Genomic DNA, 19,615 nt, shown 5'->3' with positions numbered 1-19,615 from the left:
TTGCATGTTTTGTTATACATAATAGTTTCCACATTCACCGCCTCAGGCTTCTGTGAACTTGTCCAAAAAACAGATAAATCTCGATTTTCCCTTAAATGTTTTTTTTTCTCTCAAGTCTCACGCTTTTTTCTCTCTACAGGACGAAGGAACCTGCGGCTGATCATGGAGTACCTGCCCTATGGCAGCTTGAGAGATTATCTCATGAAACACAAAGACCACTTTGATTCCATGAAACTGCTGCACTATGCATCACAGATTTGCAAGGTGACTCAGGACAATATGTTATACCTCTTCATCATCCCACCCTAACTGTAATACATACTGTACATACTGGTTCACTGAGCATTTGAAACAATGTTCCTGGAGCTGGACTCCACTGTAACCAGCCTGTAAAAACAAAGTGTCTGATGTTCAAACTAGTCTAGAACTAACAAAATGTGCTTTATATTCATAACTCCCAAATACACAATAATGACATGGATTAACTATCCTTTTCCAGGGTATGGACTACCTTGCCATGAAGCGGTACATCCACAGAGACCTGGCCACCAGGAACATTCTGGTGGAGAGTGAGATGAGGGTGAAGATCGGTGATTTCGGCCTGACCAAGGTTCTGCCACAAGATAAAGAATACTACACTGTCAGAGAGCCTGGAGAAAGTCCCATCTTTTGGTGAGGATGACACATGCACACGTCTGTTAGCAATTCAAAATCATATTCTTGTTGGTTGAAATTTATGAGCATGAAGATTTGTCTCTTAGTTGCTGTTTTTACAGACCTTACTTATCTAACCAGACAAGATTTTATGATTTAAAAATGCAAGAATCTTACTGTTTTTTGAACATCTTTTCATTTCATGCATTCATATCTGTCTGCTTGTTTTTTTTTAAATATATTTAATTACTGTAATATTTAATCCAGGTATGCTCCAGAGTCACTGACGGAGAGCAAGTTCTCTGTGGCATCAGATGTTTGGAGTTTCGGCGTTGTCCTCTACGAACTCTTCACCTACAGTGACAAGAACTGCAGCCCACCAGCGGTACCACACTTAATCAGTTTACTTTTACAATTCAACTTTTCCTGTCAAAACATTTTCTTCTTATAACCTGCATTACTTAGTCACCTGACTGACAAATGTAATTAAGCTATGAAACATGGACCTGTAATTAGTTTGTACTGCAGTGTTGAGGAAATCACTTGATTGAGCACTCTTCTTTGTTGCACAGTGATGTACTTAAACACAAGGAATTCAGTTTTAATTTTTCAATAGTTTCACTAAAGCTGCTTTGATTTTAAAATTATGTTCCAGGTGTTTATGGACAAGATGGGAAACGAGAAGCAGGGTCAGATGATCGTCTACCATTTGATAGACCTGCTCAAACAAGGATACAGGTTACCGGCTCCTGATAATTGCCCAAAGGAGGTTAGTAACATAAATTATTGAGTGCCTCAATTAATGTTACAATGAAATGTCCATTATTCACAATTCAAGGCAAATCTAAACACCCTGCTTGTATGTGAAGTTAAAATTGTTGTTTCAGAAATTGCACCAAATCAGGTCCAGTAGGTGGAAAGCGATTGTCAGTATGCTAACAGTGACATTACTAATACAGCAAAGCTAAGCAGGTGTAAAGTTGATCATGTTTGCTAATATTTGCTAATTACCACTAAACACAAAGTACAGCTGAGGCTGATGGGAATTCATCTTTGCTGGTTTTTTGTAACCAAATGACCGGACAAATCAAAATTTTGATCGGTTGATGGGGTCAAAAGAGATGGGGAAGTTTAAGGGATGACCAGAGTGATTTATTCACATTTCACACCACCATTTGAACCTCATGGTGGTGCTAGAGGAAAAGTCAGGGGATCAACTGAAGTCGATAGCATTCATCAAATCTCATGGCAATTCATCCAAGAGTCAGTGAGAGCCTAAAAAAAGACTCTTGTCTCCTTCAGAAACCGCAAACCTGCCTTTGTGCATTAATTCTACCTGTCGTCATTTTCTATTCTTTGCTCCTCTGACGTTTCCCTCAGATTCACAAGATGATGACTGAGTGCTGGAGCAGTGACCCGAAACTGAGGCCTACTTTCAAGACATTAATCCACAGTGTGGAGACTGTACGAGACAGCAAGGACGGATGAGCGGCCTTCATCCCTGAACCTTTGAACCGTAGGTGTCGACTCCAGGCGAGTCCGAACGGAACAACCGCCGTCTCTGCGATGTCGTGGGTTTACGGCAGCAACGCAGTCCCCCAGCCTGAGGTGTACTTGTGTGTTTTTTTCCCCTCTTGGTGCTCAGCCCTGCCTGCCAGCCTAATTAACGTTTACGTAAATTAAGACGCTGGAGTGGCGGCAATATCCACTTACTTGGCACAGATGACTCACTGCTTTCTGTGGCCATGAAGTATACAAAAGATCAGACTGATTAACTACACTACACCTGACTGATGCCTTCAAGAACATTTCATGATGGGATTAATCATCATCATCTCTGTGTCATATGGGGCATGCTGTGTTTTACATATTGGTATTTCTTCGTCATTGACTGGAGAAAGGAGAAACTTCAATGATTGAAGATTTTCTATCTTAAAGTTGTTGTGTTTAATCTTGAAGCCAGTGCCAAAAATGTAGAGATAAAACAACAAGCAGCATTTTCTTCATGCTTTGTACTTTTATTGTTGTAAAATGAGCACCAACTTATTTTCTAAAACCAAAGAGACCATGGGCTTCTTAACAGACTGTTTACCAGCTGACTGTATCTGAACCCGGAGTGGGACTGCACAGCTTTCCTCCTTCCGACGCCCCGACAGACTCATGCTTGATACTTTTTAAAGATGAAAGGCAGCTGTACTTCTATCAGGAGGAGACTCACTATGAAGATCTTCACATGTGGTGGAGTCAGATGTTTGCTGTTACAGTGGACGTGTGTTTTATACTAGATATTCATTGCACATTAAAGAGGATTCTGTATTTTTCGGAGACGATGAAACAGGAGAAAGAGCCTTTCAGTGGTTCGCTACAAATACACCATCCATCTACAACGAGGTGATACTTTACACAAACTGTGTGTTCTTTGTTTACACTTAATACAACATGGAAACAATACAATATATCAGAGAGATAGCAATAACTACTCATGAAGCTCTTCAAGAGCTGAGTGGACAGTACAGTGTCATATCGCAGACTCACACAGTGTCCTTCTAGTTTTTGAAGGATACAGGCTGTGTTGGGAAATGATGATAATGCCCTCGTGATTAATTACAAATGGGTAAATATATATTTTATAAATACAGTTTGATGTTTTAATGTTAAAAGGCTTTACTATCTGTCTGTAGATAGCTTATGTAAAAAAAAACCGCCAGATGAAAGTAATGAAGCGAGGTGGGAAACTCAAGGTTTTATTTAAAACATACTTTTGTTCAAGTCATTATTTTCTTATCAATTTTAAAATGTCAAAGAGTTTGTGTTACGATTTGCATTATATTCTTTATCGTACATTTGTCAGTGCTAAGAGGGATTTTCTTCTCTTTTTTTGGCGTTTTATTTTTTTTAATGTTTACAACTTTACAAGCCAAATGTTATTGACAGCAGTGTGTGACCTGTGTTGAGACCATCTGGTGAGAGGAAACTCAAAGTTGTAGAGGGGCATCTTTGGTTTTTTTCCTGACTTAAAAAAAAGAGAAAAAAGAATGAAGGAAGAAAAACATCTGAGGTTTTTTCATGCCATAAAAGGCAATCCACACACACACACACACACACAAAATGTCTCATTTGTTTGTTTCAGTCTGTTGTGAATACAATCTTGTGTTTGCTTTGACTAAGATTCCAAGTTTGTTTATTTTTTGTTTGTTTTACTCATACATCTAAAGTGATATATATGTGCATTGCTGTGCAACATCAAATATGAGTATTTGTGAAATGTGTAAATTGTTTTTATCCAAAGTCAACCAAATGAGATCAAACTGGTAATTTTTCATTTATTTCAAATTTAGATTGTTGCTGTGTGAATGAAATGAAACCTGGTTTTCTCGTGTGGTGGCAACATGCAGCTGCCTTTGATACATTTATATGTGTATATATTTACTTTTTATTAAACTAAACATTCTGCAGTACTATCGACTGTTTAAATTGCACTTTTGGCTTCATCACATTGTGCCCATTTACATTTAAGTCACATTAAGTATTGTGGGTTTTGTTATGGGTCAGATATGTGTGAGTGGGTAAGAGAAGAGAGAAACTCGTTTGCAGTGCTGCCTCCAGGGTGTTGACAGAAAATGATCAGGCAAGTGTAATGTTGTGAACAAAGGGCAACAATATTTTCACCCCAGCCTAAATGACATTTATGTGCAACATTAGTATGAACGTACTTTAGCCAGACTTTCTGCAGGCAAGAATATGGAAATTGCTCCAAATCCTTCCCACCTACAGTATGTAAACAAGTGTTTTAGATAATAAATGATAGGCTCAACTTTTCATATTAACACAGTATTTAAAATTTATTGTCAAGGATGCTGAAGGGGGACAACGTACACACAGAACAGAACAACTTTTTCCTCTTTTTTTTAAAACAAAATATGATAGAAGAATAAATAAGACATGAGACATTAAGTTTGAGTGATGTGTGCAATTAGACATGAAGAGCTGACTACAGCCTATTAACCAGCAGACGGGAACTCGCTCTCCTTCCTCTTTACCACCTACATCCTTTCCTCAGCTGTCTATTACTGTCCATCAAACCACCTTCATGTCACGACCCCACTGCCATCACCCACCCACCCACCCATCCTCCTCCTCCTCCTCCTCCTCCTCCTCCTTCTCCTCCTCAGCACAATCGTCCAATATCATTCTTGGTACAGCCCTGGTTGCAGCACATCCCCGCCACACCCAGAGAAAAGTTCCTCTTCTTCTTACTTGGTACGGGCCACTCGGCCGCCACCGCCGCCGCCATCGCACTGCTGTCTTGATCACCTAAAACTAAGGCTGGCTGCGACTTCTCCAGCAGGGCCGGCCTCTCTCCTATGGCCCCGTAAAGAGCCAGGAGGTCCGCCAGGGAGTAGGAGGGGGCGACGTGGAGAGGAGAGCGACTCTCTGTGAGCTCTGCCCCGCTTTGCCAGGTGTGCTGGTTGTCCTCAACTGTGACGTCGCTGCGAGGACTCCAGTGGAAAGGGTCTGGAGAAAAGAAAAATGATGAATGATTACTACAAGGACAAACAGGACAAATGGAAATATAATGGTCATATTCAATTACATGAGCTGACCATGGTGCTGAAATATGAGGCTCTGCTCATCAGCTGTCAAATGGAAATGTTTAACCTTCTGATGTGTAATAACACACCATGTACTTTTCAATCACACAAATATAAAGAATTATACAAATGATTAATTATAGTTCTTCTACTATTCAATCCACTCAAAATGTCACTCAAAAGTGTATTCCCCACAATATTTCTGGGCTACATCAGACTTTTGGTTTTAAGTGTGCACATATTAATCAATTAAAGGAACTTGCAGTGATCTCGACCCACCTGAGTCCCCGTCTGTGGATCGTCTCCACCTGGAGCCTCCGCAGGTAAAAATGACCGCTCTGATGAACTCTCTCCCGCACAGTTTCACCCCGTAGTCCCTCGGTACGATCAGTCTGCTCATTACATCAGCCTTCACACAGTTGCATATGCCACCGACGCACACCACAGCCACGGCAAGAGTCAATCTCCACAGCATCTTTGTTTTTTTCTCCTCACTCGTCCTGAAACTCAACAGGAGGAGCTGTGTCTCGTGTCTGAGCTGCACCGGTGGGTCAGCTGCTCTCTCCGACCTCAGATCTGATTTTCAAATCCTTGCTTGTTTTTCCTTGATGGTTTTCTTCAGCCGTGTTGTTTCAGCTACAGCCTGTTGACTCCGCTCCACTTCTAAAAGATGCTTCAGTTTGTCTCGTCTGGTGCTGTGGAGCGGACTTTGGTTTCCTCTTCTTGTCCCCTTCTTGGTCAGTGGACACAGGCTTTTATAGTCCAAGTCACTAGTTCACTCACCTATACTCTCACCCCCCCACCCCCCCCTCCCTCTGCCTCCCTCCTTCCTTCTTCCTCACACACACGTCATTCAGATTGATGAGAGTGACGTACTTGGGGTTATTTCTTTGCTGAGGTAACATTAGGGGAATAGTTTTATATGAATTTACACATACGTATCTCGGCTCAGAAACAACTGTGAAGAATTATAAGCTTCTATTAACACAGGGTCGAGCTCTGTAAAGGCAAAAGTTTGGGTTTGGTTTGGCATCAAAGCAACACCAATGTGACAAAGGATGATTTTTCTTTGTAATATATATATTTTTTTTTTTATTGAATTCACAAATAAAGTTTCAATGAGGTCAAACATGAGTAAAATCATTTCTGAATACACATTGCATAAATATCAGCACCTTGGAATATTTTACATCCATTTAATACCAACATGGTGATACAGATTAAAGTTACATACAAGTGCTACCTGGAGCTTTGTCATGAGGCTCAATATTGGCAAGTTTTTTTTTTTTATTGATTTATTCGGATCCCCATTAGCTATGGCAATGCCAAAGCTATTCTTCCTGGGGTCCATAGTTAAAGCGTTTGTTTTAGGTATCATGACCAAAAGTTTTAGAAATGTAGTTTGGTGTACTGAGAGTCTATCTCTGCTGCCTTGAGAATCCTTGCAATTTAAGCTCCATTATGTAATATTTTGTATTTAAAAAAAAAAAAAATAATAATTTTGATCACTGAGTGACCAGTTAATTGCCCTGGAAATATTAACCATAATATAACACAGTGATTAGTTGCTTCTTCTTCTGCAAATGCTGTTTAAATTATTTGCTAACATTTTCATTTTGGGTTTTCATATATCAGAACATGAAAAAAAATATACGTTTCCTGTGTGTATGTGTTTTTTTTTTGTATGTGTGCTTGCGTGCCATGTGATACCGTCACTGCGGTCGCTCAGCGAGTTCTTCCACCCTCCCCTTCCTGCTCTGCTCACGTTTTAGGACTTTTACTGTGTCTAATTATTGTCATGAATGGAGCGTACTGACCATTCAGATCAGGTTTGGAGCAGGAGAGCGCCACAGCACAGTTTATGTTACTTCATTTGGAAATGGAAGTGGCAATGGCAATAGTTTGCTTACTTTATATTCACATGATAAACATATAAACCATGATTAGATTGTAATTTGTGAGATAAATAAACGAAAGGGAAAAAAGGGGGTATATTAAGCATTAGTTAAGCATTAAATATGGAATTCATAATTTATAACACATGAATACTCATTAGTATGTAGTTTATAAACAAATTTAAAAATGTTTTACTCATCATTGATAAGCACCAACTGTATTTATAAACTACATACTAATGAGTATTCATACCTTATAAATAAGGAATTCAGTATTAATTAATGCTTAACTAATGCTAGTGTGTTCTTATTATAAAGTGTTACCAAAAAAGGTTATAATAATAATCTGCTAACATTGGACAGGCATGATGGCTATGAGCTGTATCAGATGTTTTGAGTGTGATACTTCTGTGCCCTCTAGTTGTCATAAATTACTTGATGCAGCTTCAGAAGAAAGAATATAAGAATAATGACGTGTACAATTTTATCCGAGGGAATAGATCAAAATGTTGGAACACACAGTAACAGATAGAAATATTCATCGAACAGATGTGTTTCATGGTTTGGACTGGTGCTCTGATCAGCTCATCTGCTGAATCTATCTCAGTCATACAGTAGTTTGGCTGCTGATCCATGAGAGAGAATTAGTGCAAACCATGGACTCAGTAGTTGTATAAAGTAAAGGCAGATGGTATGTGACTGTTTCTTTGTGAAAGCAGTATGGGTGAATGCACTGACCGGACTTTTTTTTCTGATTTCCTCTCAAATAACAAACATGTCACTTCTCCAAGAAGGAGGCAAGGCTGCTTTTAGCCCGGCGGGCCTTCTCTATGCTGTCAAAGGTTGGAGTCCCGAGTGGCAAGTCCAGGCGGTCATGTTCAGACGCCATGATAGTCTCAGCCTCCCCTGAAGGAGGAACAGAAGAACAAATACAGTATGTTGTGATGTGGCAAACAGATGTTTGTCAAACTACTATTTTCAGTTTGTATGTGTCCATTGTGTGAACACACAGAGATTTAAATGTTACAGTATAAGTGCATGACCAATGTTAGTGTGAATCTACAGCAGAACTAGCTTTTATAATAAGGATATTTCTGTTTGATAATCTTTTTGTCATAATTGTGGATATCGAGGGGGGTGCGTGGCGCAGTGGGTAAAGTGGCCGCCCCATGTAGAGGCTACAGTCCTCACTGCAGGCGGCCCCGGTTCGAATCCCGCATCGGGCAGCCCTTTCCTGCATGTCATTCCCCCTCTCTCTGCCTCCCCCTTTCCTGTCTATCTCTACTATGTGCTATCAAATAAAGGCAAAAAGCCAAAAAATATATACTTTATAATTGTGGATATTAGTGCAACGCCTGTCATTTTTTTTTTAAAGATGTTGTATTGCTCAGAAACAGGATTTCAAAGTGTGGGTCACCAAAACTAAGAAATTTCAATGTAACTCATAGAAAATCTGACACAAGCAGACAAAGATTTCTAGTCAGCAGTTTGTTTGCGGGTACCGATGGTGAGCGTGTGGTTTACCTCTCATACGATAAATAAGTGTCCCGTAGGCGCTGTCCATCTGGTAGGCAAATATGAAGCCAAGAGGAATGATGGGAGCCAACATGGCCGGTTTCTTTCTTTTAACAGCCCTGAAGACACAAAGACGAGTAAAGATCAATAATTTTCCACTGTCAACATGTGCTGTCAGAAAATTCAACCTGTGTTCTGTATTAAAATGTGCACAGTAACACATAAAAACACATTGAAATTGGCAAAAAGACACAAATCTTTGAACCCAAACTCATAAGACAGAGCTTGAGCCACTAATATGTGTCATGTTGCCATAGCACCACCTATGGGTTGCTTTTGGCTTATATTATAGCGCCACTGAAGTTCAATGTAGCTTAACTTGATGTGACTCCTGTGACTAACAGACGTCGCACACAGGGCCACAGCAGAAAAGGCCACTGGGCTACAACGTGTGATTGCTTAAGTATCGGAGCTGTGAAGAGTCAGTTGAGTGAGGATCGCACTTCACAGCTGTCGCACATGGGCCCGGCACAGGTTGTTCTCTCACTGTGTGTTATGACTAAACACTAGAACCAGGTCACAGCGAGTGAATCTTATCTGAAAACAAAAGACGTGACAAAAGACGAGCCGTTACTAAACTCACCCGACGGTGAGTCCCACCGCAGCCACTGAGAAGAAGGTGCCAAAGTATTTGAGAAACTCTCTGGACCAGGCGATCTGCATTGCCATCTGTCTCTCCCTCATCTGGTTCTGCATCAGGATCTGGCGCTCCATCTGCACACACACACACAGGATAGAGGACAGAGAAGACCTTGAAAGTTAAATGTGGACACTGCCTTGTGACTCTCAATGTGGAGATTTATAACATGAAATATTTATGATCAGAGAAAAAGAAATAATTTGATTCCACAAACAAATTAATAAATTAAATTCCCCAAACAGTAATTAACATTTCTGGTACTAATTGGCATTTACTGCCAGCAGCAATGCCAACATGTTTAAGAAACAGTATCTATAGGCTACATAGTTTATCCAGCAGAGAGGACTGACAAAAAGAGTGCAAACTGTTACTCAGTACGTCATGGTCACATTTCTTTAATGCATTCATTTAAATCATGAAGAAAGAATAGTGACATCATTTTCACATTATGCAATCTTCAAAATACTAATATTTTAATTTATGTAATAAAGAGAGAGGACAATGCAGAAGTCTGGAGATTAGAACTTGCAATACATCAAATTAAAACAAAAAAAAAACAGAAAAGATGCGAGGTCATTGGTAGAGATACAGGAGGTATCAGAGACAAAGAAATGGGCTCAGACACATTGTGTCCATGCTGCAGCACTTCAGTCAGATGAGTCTTTTGTCTGCCGTTTCCTGGCAAACTCACATGTACGTGCACACAAGTCTCAGCTTCCTGCGTAGCAACTGCTATTGAGCCGACCGAGTGACATTCTCATTTAAAAAGCCTTTATTCTCAAAAAGTGAACGTGTCAAAGATGAGCCTTTGTTTTCACTTGAGGAGACAGTGAAACCAGCAACTGACTGATGATGCTGAAGGTTGGGAAAAAAAAAGAGACAAAAAAAGCCATTCAAATGAGTTGATGACATCAGATAATGACGTAAATTACAGCATGTCAGAGATTCAGCATTTTGATTTCTGACTTTTTTTTTTTTTTTTTGCCCACGTTCGTGATCAGTTCTGGATATTTGTGTTAATGGCAGAACATGATTTGGCACTGAAGCCAAAGTGAATGAAATTAAATAGGTGGAGCCTGTTAAACAGAGACTAATGGACCCTCTTCAAGTGTCTGGCTTTGAGGTTTCTATAGAAAAGAAACTGATGAAAAAGTCCAGTAAATGAATAAATTAAAAAAACACTTTTACATTTAATATGCCACTTACATTATAGCAAGTAACTGACATAAGTAAATATGTTCATGGGGCATTATGCTAATGATAAAGTTACTGTAAAGTTTTAAGAGAAAAGTGAAATGAACAAAGTGGAAGATGATGGATGAAGATGAAGAAAGACAGAGATCATTTAGCAGGTTTTTATAAGGGAGTTGGCCTCACACTGACCAACACCCAGCACCAAATGTGTTTAACTTGTCAGGCAGGATGAATAATGGTGAGTATTATTACCATGGGGAGCTACAGTGAGTGTTGACAGTAAAAGGCTGATCAGTTACACAACTGGAGGGGTAATGGTTCCCAGTTCTGAGATTAAAAAAAAAAAAGATAAGGAATCATGTAACATACCGTATTCCATATAAAACATATTTTTCATTGCCCTCAAGACTGTTAAAATATTTAATCTAGTTTAATATACTGTATTTCATCCATTTCACTGCTTTTGGAGTTGCTCTTTTTTTTGCTGACACTTCTTGACCTCTGTGTTTGAGCTTTTCACTGTTCTTTCATTGTTGTCCTAGTATTGGTGTCAGTTTCTTGAGTTGCAGATTTTATTTGACTTCATGCAGCTATGAACAGCCAAAGGCAACAGCCACAGTATGTCTTTGTTTGATTTATCCACTTAGAAACAGACTCATACTGTGTCAACACAGGCAAATGTTGAGTCCCGTCTCTCAGACCGAAGAAAAATATAATACTTGGGATATATTAGTTTTACATACAGTATTTTCTACCACTATCATTGGGCAAATCTAATTAATGAATTAAATACCTTCAGTGATTAATACATGGTGTAATTTGTCCCCCTGTTGTGACCATATGAAGAATATCATGTTGGGTAATTTGCTGACTTTAAGTACTTGGCCTCTAATAAACGTCAGTCACAGGAGTAGGAAAGGCCTAAAATGAGGGAAACAGCTCAGGAGGGTTGAGCTGTAATGAGGCCGAGACGTCACAGGCAGGTCAAGGTACAGTAAAAGCCACTTGTGATAATGACACACAATCAACGCTTAAATCCAGTGCAATTTTTAAGTATCCTGTTAGACTGATTATGGAGAGGTCAATCAACATTATTCAAATACAATGAGTAACACATAACACACAGTGTATCTACGACAGCTGTTGCTGCAGAATGATACGTTCAAAAGTACAAACTTTCTCCTGAAACTGGTTATTTAGCAGAACTGATACTTCTCCGTTTACTGAGTGAGATAAACGTCACAACTTCCTGACAGTCTACACATCAGCATTGCAGTTGGATCGAGTTGTGATACTCCCGTCTTTATCTGTTAACCCGCTGCTCATCTGTTACAAACGTCAGCACTGAGACAGTTGTGTAATACTTGCTGAGCCCAGCAGTTGGCACAGTATGTTTATTCCCAGTTGCTGTAGATAGATAAGCCTGGTGTACGAGGGCTCAAATGTGAACAATAAAGCAAAACCTCCCTTTATCCACTGCATTTCATACAGGTGGCTGAAACCTGAGGGTAGCAGCTAACATTAAATATAACTGTCACATTATGGGGAAATTAAAATCTTTAGTTACACCCCTACTTATAACTTAAAATAAGAGTAATAACACTTTTAGAATTAAATATCAAATATTCATGGACATCCCATCATGGCCCAGCAGCAGAAATCTCTGTGAAGAAGTTTCTATTAACATTTTGATGCTTTTGATTATCATGAAATGTGCTGCTACTTGGAAACCACTGCTGTAACTCTGTTTAAAACAACTACTACAATCTCCAGGAAGCAGGGTGCTACCAACGGGGAGACATGTTCATTATTCAATAGATAAGTCTGAGGGGAGTAAAGTTTGAAAGTTTATCCTCCTTGACATAATGATGCCTCCTCTAAGTTACACTAAACTGAAAGGGAAACCAAATGCAGCAGCAGTGAGGTGAGTGACAAGATTAATTATGTTTCGATTTGGACTGTTTCCCATAGGCAGCAAGGGGAACTTACAGGTCTATTCCCATGGGCTACTACACTATGGTCCTGACGAGAGAGAAATGTGTAAGAAAGGGTTTCTGGTGACAGTTACGGAGACCTCACCTTTTGTGAAGTCATCTCTTCTCTGCCTCATCTAGGTCAGAAAAAAGGAAACAGTGAAGAGATACTGGATATTCACACTTAACAAACTATCTGGAAACTACCCAGTTCCTGCCAGTGCCATTATCTCATCTTTTTGAGTCCCCTGCTTATAAAATTTCTTATAAAGAGGGGATAAAAGATCCCAGTGGAGATCCCAGGAACTATTTTGTATAATCAGTTATAACAAGATATTTAGATAAACTGCAATTGAAAAACAAAAGGAAAAACAAAATCCTGGCATACAATTGTCATTATTGCTAATTCTTTTAACCAAAAAACATTTAAACAATAACAATAATATTAACCAAAAAAGTGTCCTTTCTCTACTGTCTCTGTCTCTAGTTAAAGGACAATTCAAATTCAACCTGGGGCTAGTTCCCTAATATTTTAGGTCTAAAAGAAGGAATCAGAAGATTTTCTTTTTAAGATAATGTTTTTAATGTGTTTTCCTGTTTTGCAGTAGTTCTGCCTGTCCCCGCATCGCCACAGCAGCGATGAATGGGAGCGGACAGATCTTACGTTTAGGCTCTTTGCTACATCTCTCGAAATCAGATGGCTATTCAAACATACACTGAGGGGTTTGTTTACTTCAATTAAGCAGACATGTTTGTAAACGGAGCTGTAATACAAAGTCACGCTAAGTGTCGCGTGAGAGTCAAGTTGACGGTTAAAGCAGAAGTGAGTGATCCGGTCGTTTTCGCTAATGCTGCGTTCCAGGCAGGCTTTTGAAATCGTAAATTACAGCTTCAAGTCACAACTTACAACTTTGTAGCGTTCCAGGCAACCCACTCGTGTTTTTCCGACCTGTTTTACCGGTGAAAGTCACTATAACGGCCACTCGTAACTTCCGACCCGTGAACTCGTACCAGATCAAACTGATACAACTTCACAGGACGGAAAAACACGAGTCTACGAGTTTCCTTGAACGCACCATAACAGTCCTCGTCGCTACGTCACCACATTCACGGCGTTCCTTGGCTGCACACACAGCCCTGCATGCCGTTCTCTCTCCTCATTGGATAAAAACTGTAGGATACGATAAATGTTTTCTCCTCGGCGCAGAGCAGAGCAGAGTGACTGACAGACCCGTGTTTCGGTCCAAACACTCTATGTAAGTGATTGCTGTCGGAAGATATAACTATTTAAGACTTATATTAACACAAATATATCACTTACTTCTGCTTTAACTATGTTTACAGGTCTTCTGAACCTCTCCCGTTTCTTTTATCAACAAAGGATTTTTTTGGTCCGAAATTGCCGCACATTAAAAAATAAATTCAACCTAATGTTGTGTCGATCATGTTTATACACCAACTCCATTCATCAGTCATTAATTTTTTCGGAACGGGTTCGATTTTCTGTGTTTTTCGCATCCCTGAAAATGCTTTCTGACCAATCACATCTTTGTTTCGAGACTGTTAGGTCCCGCTGAGCTGCCTGCCTGCGTGTGGCAGCTCTCTTTGCTCTTCATGTCCTCTCAGGATTGGATGGACATTTCTTTTTCTCTTTTTTATTACTCGACAAGTGAGAGGACCACAAAGTCACCCTCACTGTGATGCGGGGACAGACAGAAGTTACTACTGCAAAACAGGAGATATTAAAAAGAAAATTTTCAGATTCATTCTTTTAGACCTAAAATATTAGGAAACTATGGCTCCAGGTTGAATTTGCCTGGAATTGTCCTTCAATGCTTATCTGTACTTCTGACTGCAGATGGTAACTAGCTAAAAACTCACTCCTGGTGCTTTAAACTGCACATACATACGTTTGCTCCCCCACAAAGAAATTGGATGGTAATAGAAATAATATAATCATGTATAAAGGTTATAAATTAGTTAATAAAAATCAGCAGGGGATCAAATATTTATTTTCCCCATTGTGAGTGAACAGCACACAAAACTGTAATGCTGAGGCTTCTACATGAACCCCAAAGATTATGGTGAGGCTGGTCTCTGGTTGGTTAGCTTGTGACAGCTATAAACCAATATTCTTCACATTTCCTGGGTTAAATTACAAATTAATCTATAAACATGAGCATTGGATTGACTGATAAAAGACTGAAGAGTGTTTTATTTTCTCATCATAAACTGTGCCAGCAGAATCTCCTCTCCATCCGGAAACTCAACACCCTCTCTGGTGGGCCCCACCTACGCTGCCCTACTATCAAAGCATCAAAGAGCCGGTCCTCATCTATTTGCTCCATCTGCTACTTCACCACACACAGTTGTTACCAACAGGAACAAACTCATCAAAACCACAAACACACACATTTACTAATCCACTTCCAACCCCACAGATGTGAACATGAATGCTGCTCATTTGGACAGAATCACAGATTTTGGATGTGTCAACATAGCATGACTGAAATTTGGGTATTATTTTAGAATTTCCTCTCCCTAGTTCTAACACACGATATAAATAGTAAAACGATTTGAACCATATTTCTACATAAAATCCCTTTTTATTCATTCAAGAAGAAACCAAATGAACAACAACTAAATGTTGTCAAAAAAGCAGCCATATAAGAAAATTGTCAATATAAAATTGTCTAAAAATGGCAAAAATCTTGATTTAAAGCAGAAGTAAGTGATATATTTGTGTTAATATAAGTCTTAAATAGTTATATCTTCCGACAGCAATCACTTACATAGAGTGTTTGGACCGAAACACGGGTCTGTCAGTCCCTCTGCTCTGCTCTGAGCCGAGGAGAAAACATTTATCGTATCCTACAGTTTTTATCCAATGAGGAGAGAGAACGGCATGCAGGGCTGTGTGTGCAGCCAAGGGACGCCGTGAATGTGGTGACGTAGGGACGAGGACTGTTATGGTGCGTTCAAGGAAACTCGTTTTTTTCCGACCTGTGAAGTCGTACCAGTTCGATCTGGTACATAGACTGTACAAAAAGACGTACTGGTACGATTTCACGGGTCGGAAGTTACGAGTGGCCGTTATAGTGACTTTCACCGGTAAAACAGGTCGAAAAAACACGAGTGGGTTGCCTGGAACGCTACAAAGTCGTAAGTTGTGACTTGAAGCTGTAATTTATGATTTCAAAAGCCTGCCTGGAACGCAGCATTAGCGAAAACGACCGGATCACTCACTTCTGCTTTAATTGAATGTAACCTGGAATTATCTGATAAAACATTAAGTACCTAATTGGGGCTATTAATCCATTGTCTCCTATATCCTTGATACTGTGAACACATTGCCGTTGGTATCAAAATCACATTTTTATATTCCATCCAGATTTGTTTTTATGAGGTTCTGTATGACTGACAGTTTTATTCACCAAGATGACATGGCAACAATCTGTTGACCTTTAACCATGTGCAATTCATAAGTGGACAACATCATGTCTCCTGGTGAAATCACGAGGGATGACCAAGCAGCAGATGACTGCGAGACAGTGACTTGAAAAAGTGAAAGAAAGAAATGAGCCACGATGAGTCCGCTCCGAAGGTGACGAGGTAAGAACAGAGCTGACACACAAGCGGGAAATTCACTGACATTTTCTAAAGGCTGCGAGCTACATGGAGCGGCACGTTACTTGGAAGACTGCTGTACAGAAATCTTTTACCGAAAGGAGAGAGGGAAAGAGAGCATGTTGTATTTTGAATCACCAATTTAAATAATACTGGATGTTTTTAAGTTGAAAAATGAAAAAAGAAAAATAATTTCCCAAAATTTGATTAATTGTGGGGGTTCCTCAGGGTGACAGTGTTTTCCCTAGAACTTTTGTTTGTCCCAACTGTACAAAACAACAGGAAATATGATAGAAAAATAAACGTATAATCGGACGTTTTGAACCGGCATTTTCAGCATCATTATTTTGAAGCTTTTTTTTTTTTTAGATTAGTTAGTTTTTGTGCCAAACTGCCAAAGATACAACACTTTCATTTATTGTGTAATCTAGTGTTTGTGTTAGTTGTAGAAGGTGATCACAGTACTGAAAAAACAATAAATGACATTAAACCTGCTGAAAAACCTTGTGAAAAGGAGCTCACCTGCCTTACACTCAAACCCACTTAAGCAAAGAGACTGTGAATAAAAAGCACAACCCTATGATTATCAATCAAGAAGAAAAACATCATTCATGTCATTTTAGAGCTGCCACTTATCCTCAAAACATGAGTCATCCAAGAAAAAAGCCATATCCAGTGGATTTTCAAGAAATGTTTAAGATAGGTCTGTGATTCAGAGACAATGCCCAGTGACTTTTACTTAAAGGCCCACAAGGCGAGAACGTGGCAAGGATCAATTAGCTATGACTGATGTGCATTGAAAACACTGGCAAGCAATCATCTTTGACATTTTAATGCAGTGGGAGGCAACAGTGATGTTTCATAGATATTCTTAAATTGCTGGGGTCAATCTTCCTTTTTAGATTTGGTGATGTCAAAATACAATTTGAATGTTGAATGTGAAAAAAGCTGAGAATTTATTTTCTGTAATATGCAGCACTTCACCCTTAATCACACTGAGGCTTTTTTTTAAATTCTTAACGTAATTAATCTATGACTATTTGTATTATTCAAGATAAAAGATGACATTTAATAAATCAAATTACCAATATAATTTAAGGAAAGAGACTGACTATTTTTAAATGAGAAATGTCTTATTAATTTACACAGAAAGAATATTCAGTGTGAATAACAAATATGAAAGTATCTGTATGAAGTTGAGCCAATGAAACAATGTGGACATACAATGGCAATGTTTAAACATGTACCTAATATTCACCTGTGAGTCATTGCCACGACCCAAATGAGGGTGCTCTGAAACTCAATTGCCAAACATTTGCCATCACTGAATAATATTCGTCATCATATACCACATTTACAGCGGCAAGGGCATCAGAAAATTAAGGAGCAGACAACACAACAATCCTCCTGGGTGTAAGTCGGATAATGTCATTGGTGTTATGACAGTCACACATCCCACCTGCTGCTCAGCAGCTTGCAGGCACAAATAAATCACAACAAATTGGCCCCCAAAAGGAGAGGAAAAAACACAATCTCTCATTTAGAGGAAAACATAATAATATGAGTGCAATAAAACCTGTGGTCTCTAAATGGAAATGCTGACATTCAAACTAGAACATGTATCGCTGGTTTTGACGCCATATGATTCAGGAAAAGAATAGAAAGGGTTGAAAAAGACAGAAAGTGAACAGAACAATATGATGGCCTGTTTTCAAATAAAAAAATAAAAAATACAATAAAAAATTCCACTAGTACATGTGACCTGAGTTGGCTTACACTGGGATATTACATAGCCCCACATTCATTGTCTGATCATTTAATTAAACAGATCATTTTAGGAATATTATCTTATTAATTAGTTCATTTATAATTCATTTAAAACCCTCAAAGACAGTGTCCTGAGGTACAAACACACAACTAAAATCAAATGCAAATTAAAATAAGGTGGAAAAATAACAATGATGAATGAAAACATTACAAAAAAGGTGACAGGGGGACACATACCGTAAACTGCAATAAGATAATGATAATGACGTAAGATATCACAATTTTAAAAGAATGATGTCACTTGAAAAGCAGTTAAATTATAAAGATAAGTTTTTCTTTAAAAAAAAAAAAGCCATCAAGCATGTGCTGCAACACCCACAGGTAGCCTATCACATTATAGAAATGAGACAAAGGTAAATTGCAAAAAAAAAAAAAGACATTTTCACTCACCTGCAGCCGTGCATTGTGGAGCATGAATTCCTGCTGCTTTTTCAAGTTTGCATCCATGGATTTAGACAGTAGAAACCCCATGGTGGGGGTTGGTGCTCACCTGAGGACACAAAACACACAAAATCACACTGCAGCCACAACAACAGGCGGTGACACACCAAACATCCACACACACGTGAATATAAACAATGCATTTAAAGGCAAGAGAGGTTTAACAATGCTTTTATACACTGCCAATGTGTCACTGTAGTGTAACACAACACAGTCACTATACAGTAGCCTAGCTGTATGTATCTGTGCTCCACCAGAACGTCTCTGGTTTAGCTAGATAGGAGCTAACAGCACTGAGGCTAAACGGCCCCATACACGGCGCTGTGCTTTGGCTAACAATATGTGCTAATATTCATTAATGAAGTAGCTTACTAATGTTTCACATGATATATTAAGCTTCGGTGGTTTTTCGCCGTGACGGGTCGCTTCCCTCAATGAAAATGAAAAAACTTGACATACCTAACAACACACTTTAGAGAAGGTTAAGCTGTGTAATATTGTAGTGATAGTAACACAAAGCAACGCTACTGTGGATTCAAGGGCATGTCGCTGTCAAAACTTGTGTACGGAACAGCAGCTAACTTCCCCTCCACTCTGTCAAGTATCATGTGGCCCGCCCGGACCGGAACAAATAAAACACCTCACATCCGGTCAGACTTTCAAAATAAAACGGAAAATATAGGCCTACCATAGCAATCATTCATTTTTCTTTTCTTTTTTTTTTTGAACAGTCTGAGTTTTACATATTACAAAAACAATAGTGTTCTGATTACAGATCTAAATACAGAATAGGGAACAGATACCACCCCCCACCCCCATCCCTCCGGCACCCAGCCCCAGCAGATGGACATGCATAGTTAAAAGTGAATTAAAGACAAACAAAAGAAAATAAATAAATAAAATAATAATAATAATGATGATGATGATGATGATGATGATGATGATGATGATGATGATGATAGAGGAAGAGAAAAGGTAGGTAAATAAATAAACAAGTGAATAGATAATATACGAATATGAATAGCCTAGATAAAATCATTAAGATGATTCTTTACAAATGTCCAAAACTAATGGCAGAGGCATTGATAGTAGAGTTAGTAAAACTGTATAATTCATTGTAAACTCATTGTAAAACAATGGGTACCATTTGGGAAATCACATTTGAGACGTCTTCTCAGTGCAGTCAGTGGTGGTGTT

General features: G+C 39.0%; 3 protein-coding genes across 4 annotated transcripts in view; 1 reads left to right on the top strand and 2 right to left on the bottom strand.

The window, feature by feature from the left end:
• Positions 1-4,044, top strand: part of jak2a (Janus kinase 2a) — a 31,000-nt gene extending 26,956 nt beyond the window's left edge. For both annotated transcript variants that reach the window (XM_083982921.1, XM_083982922.1), the window contains exons 20-24: positions 140-264; positions 500-672; positions 922-1,039; positions 1,310-1,423; positions 2,035-4,044. In XM_083982921.1, coding sequence (XP_083839047.1) covers positions 140-264; positions 500-672; positions 922-1,039; positions 1,310-1,423; positions 2,035-2,142 — 638 coding nt within the window. In that variant the 3' untranslated portion in view covers positions 2,143-4,044. The remainder of the gene's footprint in view (positions 1-139; positions 265-499; positions 673-921; positions 1,040-1,309; positions 1,424-2,034) is intronic.
• A 778-nt stretch (positions 4,045-4,822) lies between these two features.
• On the bottom strand, positions 4,823-6,085 carry rln1 (relaxin 1; the record flags this gene model as incomplete). The annotated part of the gene is made up of 2 exons (XM_083984276.1): positions 5,526-6,085; positions 4,823-5,169 (listed from the first exon to the last, which is right to left on the bottom strand). The coding sequence occupies exons 1-2, from the start codon at positions 5,719-5,721 to the stop codon at positions 4,823-4,825; spliced, it is 543 nt and encodes a 180-aa protein (XP_083840402.1). The 5' UTR covers positions 5,722-6,085.
• Positions 6,086-6,322: 237 nt separating this feature from the next.
• Positions 6,323-19,033, bottom strand: plgrkt (plasminogen receptor, C-terminal lysine transmembrane protein). The gene is made up of 5 exons (XM_083984253.1): positions 18,878-19,033; positions 18,368-18,467; positions 9,300-9,430; positions 8,666-8,775; positions 6,323-8,047 (listed from the first exon to the last, which is right to left on the bottom strand). The coding sequence occupies exons 2-5, from the start codon at positions 18,446-18,448 to the stop codon at positions 7,920-7,922; spliced, it is 450 nt and encodes a 149-aa protein (XP_083840379.1). The 5' UTR covers positions 18,449-18,467; positions 18,878-19,033; the 3' UTR covers positions 6,323-7,919.
• Positions 19,034-19,615: the final 582 nt, after the last annotated feature.

The sequence above is a fragment of the Trachurus trachurus genome (genome assembly GCF_905171665.1).
Source record: "Trachurus trachurus genome assembly, chromosome: 12".
Taxonomy (NCBI): domain Eukaryota; kingdom Metazoa; phylum Chordata; class Actinopteri; order Carangiformes; family Carangidae; genus Trachurus; species Trachurus trachurus.
Note: the sequence above shows the minus strand (reverse complement) of the source record. Positions and strands in the feature narration are given on the sequence as shown.